This window comes from Myotis lucifugus, unplaced genomic scaffold (genome assembly GCF_000147115.1).
Source record: "Myotis lucifugus unplaced genomic scaffold, Myoluc2.0 scaffold_999, whole genome shotgun sequence".
Lineage (NCBI taxonomy): Eukaryota > Metazoa > Chordata > Mammalia > Chiroptera > Vespertilionidae > Myotis > Myotis lucifugus.
Genome location: NW_005872047.1, coordinates 75,096 through 86,130, shown reverse-complemented (window position 1 = coordinate 86,130; position 11,035 = coordinate 75,096). Strand labels below are relative to the sequence as shown.

The 11,035-nt window shown below is 60.5% G+C and overlaps 1 protein-coding gene across 1 annotated transcript; it reads left to right on the top strand.

Moving 5' to 3' along the window:
• The first annotated feature begins 697 nt into the window (after positions 1-697).
• On the top strand, positions 698-10,598 carry DAG1 (dystroglycan 1). The gene is made up of 3 exons (XM_006107071.2): positions 698-781; positions 3,119-3,266; positions 5,793-10,598. Exons 1-3 carry the CDS (start codon positions 698-700, stop codon positions 8,231-8,233), a joined length of 2,673 nt encoding a protein of 890 aa, XP_006107133.1. The 3' UTR covers positions 8,234-10,598.
• Positions 10,599-11,035: the final 437 nt, after the last annotated feature.

The following is an 11,035-nucleotide window of genomic DNA, read 5'->3' as shown; positions in this document are numbered from 1 at the left end:
CGTTGCTGCTTTCTAGGTAGTCCCAGATCTGTCGCGGCTTACTTCCCAGTAGCCCCCATGGACTCGATGATGCAAGAAGGCCGCAGCCACTCCCGGCCCTGGTGCCCCGCCTGACCTTCCCTGGGAGACCTGTGCCCGAGCCTCTCTCCCCCCTGCGGCCTCAGGACTCCGCAGCAGCTGGTCCTGGCGCGGGCTCCTGTGGGCCAGATGGTGCCGTGTACAGAGCTCAGCCCGGTCACGGCTGTTCTTGGCTCTCACAGCTGCCTTGGACCCGAGGGCACCCTCCCTCCTCCCAGGGTCTCCGGGGCCAGGCCCCCGACTCCAGCTTGCCCTGCTGGGCGGACCACAGTGCCCCTTACCCGCCTGCCGCTGGCTCCCTCGGGAGGGCGCCTTCCTCTGACAGAGGGAGTGGGGCTCCCTGGCTGCGGAGGGTGAGGAGACGCCCCAGCCCTTCCTCTGGCGGGGGTAGGGGGGCCTCTCGTGAAGGGACCGGGCTGCCCCCTCGAGGCCCCTCAGATGCCTCCTGTTAGTGGTGCCACCGGATGGCTTTCACCCCTGTTGCCCCTCAGCCTCCTGGCCCGGAGACAATGTGGACTTTCCTTCATCCTTCAGCCCAAGATGCCGGCAGCCTGGGAGCAGCCCTTCCTGGGGCCATGCTCTCAGCGCTGGCACGGCCCCCAATTGTTCCTGGAGAACAATGGCCACTCTCTTTGGCCGGGAAGGGGAGCTCATGAAAGGAGCGTTTCTTCGGATGCTTGAGGGCTTTGTGGCACCCGCCTGCGTGAGATGAACTGCGGTCTCTTCCTGCCGCGAGTGGGTGTTGCCGGCTCTGAATGGGCCCTTGTGAGCGCCACACCGGAGAGGCGGTGGAGGGCCGGCAGCCCCGGGTGGGTTGTCAGAATAGCATTTGCCTGGACGCGTCAACTCAGATACTTAGGAGAATATAGCTTCTGTGTTTTGAAATAAATACTGACAAGGACTGGAAGGACATGACAGTAAAAATAGATGCTGGCAGGGCTTGGCACAGAGGACCGACTCTGAGAGGTCATTGGCGGCTGTCACTACGCTCAGCTGTCCCTCACTTTTGGGGAATAAGGTTAATTTTTGTTTTTAGGTGAGAGCAGGTACCGTTAGGTAAACGCTTCATAATCAGACCAGAAAGGCACTGACGGGGCTGGACAGGTGTGTTCACAGTGGGTCCTATGGCCGTGGCCATGGTGGAAGGAGCCGCGTGCTGGTGTGAGGTCTGCATGTCTAGCAGGGATCCATGGTCCTTCGTGGGTGTGGCTCTCCGTTACTTGCACCCCTCCCACCATGGCTCTTCACCTTCTGTGGGGAGAATGTCTTCACCTTTGACCTCAAGCCAGAGGCTCTTCCTGTTGACTGCCCCCCCCCCCCCCCTGCAACCCGGGCGGGCCACCCCCGGGCCGGCCACGAGGCTGCCCATGTGTGTCCTTCGCGGAGGTTGATGTTGGCCGCAGGGCAAAATAGTCTCATTGTCATGGTCCATGACACAAACCGGGATCCCCCTGGCTGTGAGCACAGGGGGGCCTCCCTGAGCAGAGGAGGCCACAGTGGGCCCTGACCACCAAGTCGGAGAGCCTCCAGGACGGTGCCTGTGGGGCCGGGCAGACAGCTGCAGCTGCCCAGCTCTGCCGCGTGGCGAGGGGCCAGGAGCAGGGGCCGGGCTCAGGAAGGTCGGGTCTTGCCAGGGCAGGCTGCTAGAGGCCCTGGCAGGGGGTTACAGGACGCAGGCGGGGCCACTTTGGAGTGGGCCACTGAGAAGACCCTCCAGTACACCTGTGGGGGGTTCAGGGAAAGGCTCAGCTGACCCCTGACGGTCCTATCTTGAGGGTTAGTTGGAAGGGTCACGACTAAGGCCCAAAGGAACCCTCCAAAAGGTTGGCAGCGTGAGAAGATGCTCACCAAGCGCCGTTGGTGATACTTCATTGCCCCTTTGCTGGCATCGTCAGCTCACGGTGACATGGTGTGGCGTGTCCACCCATCTCACTGGAGTCTTCTCTGGCCACGTCCAAGTCCTACAACTCCTGCCTGGGTCAGACACCCAGGTGTGGGGTCTGGGTGGTGAAACGGGGTTTCTTGGTTCCAGAAGCCAAAGGTCATAGAATTAATTCGGCCCCAGGGCGAGTCCGGTTTCAGCTGGTCTTCACGTTGTGCCTGACCGGCTGGCACCTGTGCATGGAGGCCTTTGCTGACGGAGGACGAAGGAATGGGAGCTCCTCCGCCGTTGGCTCTTCTCCGGTGGGGAAGGGCCCTGAGGGGGGACGCTCGTGCCGCCTGGTGTTAGCACGGGTGCCGCCTCTGCCTCAGCCCGGGGTAGAGGGTGGACTGTGGGAGAGACCGTCCCGGGACGAGCAGGGGTCTGTTACTGTCTGCTAGTCCACACTGAGGGGAGACCCACGCCTTCCCCGGGCAGTCCCCCAGGCCGCGCTCGGGTTCATTGGGGGCAGCCTTTACTCCTGGGCCTGCCCAGGCTTCGTGGTTTTGGTTCTCAGGGTTTTCGGATGTACTTCATGGATCAAGGTTTCTGACACTGGGCATGTGTGGTTCGAGGTCTTATTATTTTCCTCTGTGCCGGGCTGGCCTTCCGCCTCAGAAGCATGTCCGCGCCGAGGGCTGGCTGCTGAAACGGCAAAGATTTCTGGCTCTTTCTGGCCCGGGATAGTCGCAGGTGGGCTTCGCCCTGCGGATTCTGCCTCCTGCAGGTGTTGTGTTCCCACTGCCGCCCGAAGGCTCCTTCCGAGGCGCTGCGTTGTAAGGTCAGCAGGCCTGTCTCCGCCACTCCGGGGGTGGGGGGGGTGGGGGGTGGGGGCGGGACTGAGTGACGGGAAGCCCTGGGGAGTCCATGGCTGGGACCAGCCTGTCCCCAGCCTCACGTGCTGGTGCCGGAGCCTCCCGTGAGCTGACTCGGCCTCTCCCCTGCCGCTCCCAGCCCAGCAGCCTCAGGAGGTAGTTGCGGGTGGGAACCGTGTGGCTCCAGAGATAGTGCGAGCCTGGGTGCAGGCCGGCCGGCCCCGGCGCACCTGCCGGAGATGGGGAGGAAGTGAGTGCTGGTGTTGGGGCCCCACAGCCCGTCCTCCCCTGCCCGGGCCCCCAGGGTTCCCATCCAGGGCTGCGGACAGGGAAGCGGGTCCGAGGGCCCAGCCGGCCTGTCCCCGAGAAGACCTGGCTTCCCCTCCTGCCGTCTTGTTCCCTGGGTGCCTTGAGCTTCTGCTTTGGGGATGACTCGGGAGACAAGGCCTCAGGTTCCGGGTCCAAGGCCAGTTAGGAAGGGGGCTGGGGAGGGGGGCCTGGGCACGCCCTGACCCGTTCGTGCCGCAGCTTCACTGTGTCCGGGTGGGGGGGAAGCAGCGCCGAGCATTCAGCACGTGCCTGGTGCTGTGATGGACGGAATGGCATCGCCTCCCTCTTTACAGATGAGAAAACGGGCCTCAACCTGCCTGGACCTGGGCCTCAGCCCAGGCTCCTGCCGATGGGGCTTCCCCTCGGGGAGGCTATCGTTACAGGATGAGTCCTGGCTTGTCACGGAGGCTGTCTCTCAGCAGGAACTCTCGCATCCTGCTTCCCCCTTGGGCCCCGAGAGGGAAGTGGCCGAGTTCTGAAAGCTGGGAGGATGCCGACTCCATGGCCTGAGGCTCCTGCTTTGTCAAGTGAGCAGGTGTTGCCTCCACGGAGCGCCTGGGGGACGGGCCGCTGGTGGAACCCTCAGTGCCGTGGCTGCTGCCAGCCCCCTGGGCAGGTCAGACTTCCGTTCAGGGGCTTTCCCCAGTGGCCTTGGGAATGCGGGTGCAGCTCCTCCTGGACTTGGCTGGTTCCTGTGGAATCAGGTGTGTTTTGCTCCTGCGTCTCCTTATTCCCTTGGATGCTTTGAGCTCTGCTGTGAGGTATGAGTGCGGGACAAAGCCCTTCTATTAAGCACCTCAGTGTCGTGCAGAGTGCTGCCGGCTGCCCTGCCAGAACCACGGTGCTCTGCGGTGCAGGGGTTAGAGCTCACTTAGGGCCTTTCCTTCCTGTCTCGGCGACCCCGAGGCCCTGGGAGCCGTCTGCTTCAGGCTGCAGACCCAGGTCGAGGGCCTGTCCTGTGGCCAGGCTCTAGGCCCCCGAGGAGCCAGAATCTGCAGAGGCGAAGGCAGGCAGGGGCGCAGGTTGGAGTCTTGGCTCCGTTCTTCTGACAGGGCTTGCCCTCTGCCTGTGGCGCTGGAGGCGGACCCAAGTGAAAGAACTGGTCTCAGTGATCAACACAAAGCTACTGGTTCTGCTCTCGCGTCTTCCAGTTAGACTCTGAGCATTTCAACTCGCTTCGGTGAAACCTGGGCTTTTCTTTCACGTGTGTTACTGTGTTACACGCCATCGACATGGCAGAGTGTTACTTGGCTGTGTGGGAGCCTAGGCCAGAGAGTGGCCTGAGTTTATTCCTAGGAAAGCCCACAGCACCTGGTGGCTGTTGGGTCAGCAGATGGGACGCTGGAGGGGTGGCCCTTCTCTGTTCTGAAGGGCCCTGTGCAGCGGGGCAGTCGTGGGAAAGCACTGGGCGGCTTGCTCATCTGCTGCTGGAGGAAGTCAGGGTCGGGCACAGGCCTAGCTGCCTGGCCACTCAGGAATGTCCCTTGGGTCTGGCCAGCCAGTTGGCACCCACCTTTGGAGCCTCTCCTGGTCTTTGTACAGGTGGCTTTTCCTTCCTGACTTCGCCCAGAGCGCCATCCAGGCCCCCCTTCCCCCCGAGCCCCCCTCTGCCAGGTGTACTCTCCGCTCAGTGGTGGCTGTGGGGCGGAGGCTTAGGAAACATTCTTGGGGGGCAGAGGCCGAGGTCCACACCCCGATCACCTGCTGCCACCTCTCAGGACCCCAGGTCCTGCCCGCCCTGTGAAACATCTCACGGTTCCCCAGCTGCTCCATTGGGCCTTACATCTTTGCTTCATGTTTTTTGCAAAATGAGCATTCAGACTTTGCTTTATATGTTTATAGGTGATTGAGGCTGTTTACATACTTAACATAATAGAAGTAAAAAAAAAAGGAAAGCACAAGTTTTTTAGCCAAAGCATTTGAAATAAATATTTTTTATATCTAAAAAAGCTTGTAAAGGAAATATATTTAATGTTTTTCATGGATCTGAAAATAGCGACTTCTACAGATATTTACCAATTCTGATGCTGGCTGTGTTTGCAGCGGATGGTTAGTGCGTTGGCAGAGGATGGGGACTAGCGGAATATCAGGTGGCGGCGCCCCTTCCATGGTGGAAGGTGGTGTCTGCAGAGGGCAAGGGGGCGGCCGGCCTGTCGCTGTTGTAAGCCCCACAGTGTTCTGTTTTACTTAATATATTTTTATTGATTTCAGAGAGGAAGGGAGAGGGAGGGAGAGAGAGAGAGAAACATCCATGATGAGAGAGACTTACTGATTGGCTGCCTCCTGCACACCTACACTGGGGATTGAGCCCGCAACCCGGGCATGTGCCCTTGACCAGAATCAAACCATGACTTCCTGGTTCATAGGTCGATGCTCAACCACTGAGCCACCTTGGCGGGGCCCCACAGCATGCTTGAGCCCCAGTGCCTCCGTTCTCTGGGACGAGACCTGTTCGCGTGCCAGCCCCGCTGTCTCGCCACCGTGTGGCCTTGACCTTTCAAGCTAGCTCGCCCGGCAGCCCCGTCTCTCCCGACAGCCCAGTGAGCCGGAGAGGGAGTGGTTCCCTCAGCAGGAACTCTGAGCGACACCTCACCCCTGTCGCACAGTTCAGGGAGGCCAGTTGGTAATGGTGACGGTTTCCAGGTGAGGCAGCGACAGAGCACTCACCTCATGCCGGTGTCTCTTCCAGGTGTCGGCTGCCGGGAAGGAGGCCTTGCCGCCCTGGCTGCACTGGGACCCGCAGAGCCGCAGCCTGGAGGGCCTCCCCCTCGACACCGATAAGGGGGTGCATTACATCGCGGTGAGTGCTGCACGGCCGGGGCCCAACGGGAGCCACGTCCCCCAGGCCTCCAGCGTGTTCTCCATCGAGGTGTACCCGGAGGACCACAGCGAGCTGCAGGCAGTGCGGGCGGCGCCCGAGCCCGGGGAGCTGGCACCCTCTGCCTGTGCTGCGGACGAGCCCGTGACCGTGCTGACGGTCATTCTGGACGCCGACCTCACCAAGATGAGCCCGCAGCAAAGGGTCGCCCTGCTGCGCAGCATGCGGAGCTTCTCGGGGGTGGAGCCGCACAGCATGAAGCTGGTGCCCGTGGTGAACAACCGGCTGTTCGACATGTCTGCCTTCATGGCCGGCCCAGGCAACGCCAAGAAGGTGGTGGAGAACGGGGCCCTGCTGTCCTGGAGGCTGGGCTGCTCCCTGAACCAGAACAGCGTGCCTGACATTCGCGGCGTGGAGGCGCCGGCCCGGGAGGGGGCCATGTCCGCCCAGCTCGGCTACCCCGTCGTGGGTTGGCACATCGCCAACAAGAAGCCCCCTCTCCCCAAACGCATCCGGCGGCAGATCCATGCCACACCCACGCCTGTCACTGCCATCGGCCCCCCCACCACAGCCGTCCAGGAGCCGCCATCCAGGATCGTGCCCACCCCCACATCTCCAGCCATTGCTCCTCCCACAGAGACCATGGCTCCTCCGGTCAGGGACCCTGTTCCTGGGAAGCCCACAGTCACCATTCGCACCCGCGGGGCCATTATTCAGACCCCAACCCTGGGCCCCATCCAGCCCACTCGGGTGTCAGAAGCTGGCACCACAGTTCCTGGTCAGATCCGCCCAACGATGACCATTCCTGGCTACGTGGAGCCCACGGCGGTTGCCACCCCTCCCACAGCCACCACCAAGAAGCCACGAGTATCCACGCCAAAACCAGCCACGCCTTCTACTGACTCCTCTACCACCACGACTCGAAGGCCGACCAAGAAGCCACGCACCTCCCGACCGGTGCCCCGGGTCACCACCAAAGCGCCCATCACCAGACTGGAAACGGCCTCCCCGCCGACACGCATCCGCACCACCACCAGCGGGGTGCCCCGCGGAGGGGAGCCCAACCAGCGCCCGGAGCTCAAGAACCACATCGACAGGGTGGACGCCTGGGTCGGCACCTACTTTGAGATGAAGATCCCGCCAGACACCTTCTACGACAAGGAGGACACCACCACGGACAAGCTGAAGCTGACCCTCAAGCTCCGGGAGCAGCAGCTGGTGGGCGAGAAGTCGTGGGTGCAGTTCAACAGCAACAGCCAGCTCATGTACGGCCTGCCCGACAGCGGCCACGTGGGCAAGCACGAGTACTTCCTGCACGCCACCGACAAGGGCGGCCTGTCGGCTGTCGACGCCTTCGAGATCCACGTCCACAGGCGCCCGCAGGGGGACAAGGCGCCCGCGCGCTTCAAGGCCACGTTGGCGGGCGACCCGGCGCCGGTGGTGAACGACATCCACAAGAAGATCGCGCTGGTGAGGAAGCTGGCCTTCGCTTTCGGGGACCGCAACTGCAGCACCGTCACCCTGCAGAACATCACCCAGGGCTCCATCGTGGTGGAGTGGACCAACAACACGCTGCCCCTGGAGCCCTGCCCCAAGGAGCAGGTCGTGGGGCTGAGCCGGAGGATCGCCGAGGATGACGGGAAGCCCCGGGCCGCCTTCTCCAACGCCCTGGAGCCCGACTTCAAGGCCTTGAGCGTGGCTGTGACGGGCTCCGGGAGCTGCCGACACCTGCAGTTCATCCCTGTGGCGCCGCCCAGGCGGGTGCCCTCCGAGGCGCCGACCACCGCGGTGCCCGACAGGGACCCCGAGAAGAGCAGCGAGGATGACGTGTACCTGCACACGGTCATCCCGGCCGTGGTGGTCGCCGCCATCCTGCTCATCGCCGGCATCATCGCCATGATCTGCTATCGCAAGAAGCGGAAGGGCAAGCTCACGCTGGAGGACCAGGCCACCTTCATCAAGAAGGGCGTGCCCATCATCTTCGCCGACGAGCTGGATGACTCCAAGCCGCCCCCCTCCTCCAGCATGCCGCTCATCCTGCAGGAGGAGAAAGCCCCCCTCCCGCCGCCCGAGTACCCCAACCAGAGCGTGCCCGAGACCACTCCTCTCAACCAGGACACCGTGGGAGAGTACACGCCCCTGCGCGACGAGGATCCCAACGCGCCTCCCTACCAGCCTCCCCCGCCCTTCACCGCTCCCATGGAGGGCAAGGGCTCCCGCCCCAAGAACATGACCCCATACCGGTCACCCCCTCCCTACGTGCCCCCTTAACCCACAAGCGCCTAGGTGGAGGCAGGGTAGGGCAGGGCCCTGGAGACAACACGGTGTTGTCGTGGAGACCGGTGGCCTGCTGACCACCGCCCACTGGGCGCCGACACCTGACCTAGCACACACTGACGCGGGGCTGGACACGCCCGCCTCTCTGTCCTCCTAACCCCAAAGCGGCTGGAGAGGCTTTGGGGACATTTTTACTTTTCTTTTTGCCTAACAGCTTTTTGTTTGTTCATAGAGCGTTCTTCGCTGCGTGTGGCTGGCTGGCTCTGAAGCACCTGGGATGGAGGTGGCTGGAGAGTGAGGAGCCGATGGGCTCGCAGGCAGTGCTGGGCGGCCTCGGCCTCTGCGTTTTGCCTTTAACACTAACTGTACTGTTTTTTCTATTCACGTGTGTCTAGCTGCAGGATGTAACATGGAAAACAGTAGCTAAAGATTACCTTCAAAGGACTTTCTTAAGGTTAAGTTTTTACATTTAATCTGCTGTTTACCTAAACTTGTATGTGTAATTTTTGGGTGGGTGTGGGAAATTGCTTTGCTAAAAATAAGCTCCCAGGGTGTTTCAAACTTAGAAGACCAAGGGACAGTCTTTTTTATCAAAGGAATCCTATTTTTTCACACTACGTTAACCTGGTTGCTCCGATCCCCCAGAGCCTGACTGGGGGCCTCCCGGCCCTGGCTTAGGGGCCAGGGCCCTGGTGCTGGGCTTGCTCTCCCGCTGTGGCCAAGGGCTGGAAGCTGGAGGGGCCTCTGGGCCGTGGACGTCACCCCACCCCATGCACGCTCGCAGCTCACCACCCAGGGGTCTTCATTTCCATAGAAACGGGACTCCAAGAGGCAGCGGGCCACGGCCCCAACCTAGGTGCTGCAGGGTGGGCCAGCCGCTCATGGGGTGCCGGGGAGGTCGAGGGGCTCGACCACAGCAGCCTGGTTTCTTTTCCCTTCTGTGTTTTTCCCCTAAAAGGAGTATCATGGCTTTTGAAACACTCAATGAGGGACATTTTGGTGAAGATGCAATATTTTTGTCATGTGATGCTCTTTCCTCACTTGACCTTGGCCACACTGTCCCAACAGTCCACAGCCCCCCCCCCCCACCCCCCCCTTCTCTGGCGCTCCAGTCCCAGGCCTGGGGCCTGACGGCTGGGAAAGGCTGGCGGCTGGGGAGGAGTGCCAGCAATAGTTCAGAGTGAAAACCTGTGGGCTCTCAAAGCTAATTTTTTACTAAAGTTTTTATACAGCCTCAAATTGTTTTATTAAAAAAAGATTTAAAATGGTGATGCTTACAGCAGTTTGTACAAGCTCTTAGTGTCGACTCCATGGAACTGACGGCTTTGCTCATTTTGATTTGGTTTTATTTTTTACCCCTTCCTTCCTTCCTTCTTTTTTTTTTTTTTTTTTTTTTTTTTTTTTTTTTTTTTTGCCCCTTTCTTATCGGCTTAAATTCTGGAATTACACTGGGGCTCCTTTTGCCTTTTTTAGCAGAGTGTCCGTCCGTCCATCTGCATCTCTGTCCCATGACTCAGGGGCGGGGCCCCCTCTACTTGGATTCTCCTCCTTTGGGAGAAACCATTTGAGCTGACTTTTGAGGCCTGAGAGGTACTGGCGGTACCTTTAAGGGAGGAATGCCTTTTGCAATAATGTGATCGAGGGTGGTGGGTGGACCCAGGCTCCCTTTGCACACCGGCAGCCACTTCTAAGCCATATAGACCTTTTTGCAGAGGATCATGTGTGCTGCCTCCGGAGGGAGGGCCGTCGGGGGGTCGCCACTGTGCCCTCCAGAGGGTCTTTCCGCAGGGCCCAGCCCCTCTCTCCCCTGCCCGGCCCCAGTGGGAGCTTGAGTGGGCAGTGCCCCTGTGGGGGCGCCTGCAGATGGAGGCTCAGTGGACCTCTGGTGACCGGGCCTTGTGCCTCCAAGCCCTGATCCACGCCGGAGTTTCCCCTATGCCCCAGAGGCAGGAGCACAAGTGGGGTCTGACCTGAGAGACTATTTTTGATGACCTCATCAGAAAGTAAACAATTCTGGTGTTCCAGGTGAGGGCTCTGAAAGGCTTTCCAAACAGCTCAGTTGCCCCTAGCAACCCCACCATGGGGCATGGCCATACAGAGATGTGGCTGGCCCAGAATGGCCTGTTGCCATAGCAACTGGAGGCGCTGGGGCAGTGAACAGAATAACAAGAGCAACAATGCCTTTGCAGGCAGTTCCCCTCCCCCTGTGCGGGCTGCTGATGGCCGCTGCGTCGGACTCTGTGAGTGTTCACCAACCACTGGCGTGTTTTATTTCCTTCTGTATGGGTTTCAGATGTGTTTTCTGCATTCTGTATAGAGACATATCAAACTAAATAAAAGCAGTGTCTTTATTACAATGCCATTGCCTCCAAGCGTCTCTCTCCCGTACTTGGACACGTTCTGGGACATGAGGGGGTAGGGTGGGGAGATGGGGGCCAGGCAGGCCCAGTCCAGGGTGGCTTTTTTTTTTAAATATATTTTATTGTATTTTTACAGGGAGGAAGGGAGAGGGATAGAGATTGAAACATCGATGAGTTAGAAACATCGATCAGCTGCCTCCTGCACACTCCCTACTGGGGATGTGCCCGCAGCCAAGGTACATGCCCTTGACCGGAATCGAACCTGGGACCCTTGAGTCCGCAGGCCGACGCTCTATCCACTGAGCCAAACCGGTTAGGGCTAGGGTGGCTTTTGAGCTGCTCACCTTTGGGCTTCCCCGGCCTTACCAGCTCTGCACCCCTCAGAGTGGGTGGATGTGCGCCCCAGAAGTTCTGCCCACAGGTGAGCCCTCCTTAG

Excerpts from the sequence above, each read along its gene's own strand:
- DAG1 (XM_006107071.2), top strand. The coding sequence starts at position 698 with ATGGCCACTCTCTTTGGCCGGGAAGGGGAGCTCATGAAAGGAGCGTTT. Across the intron at positions 782-3,118 it reads GCTTTGTGGCACCCGCCTGC|GGTTCCCATCCAGGGCTGCG; the intron begins GTGAGATGAACT and ends CCGGGCCCCCAG. Across the intron at positions 3,267-5,792 it reads CTCGGGAGACAAGGCCTCAG|GCAGCGACAGAGCACTCACC; the intron begins GTTCCGGGTCCA and ends TTTCCAGGTGAG.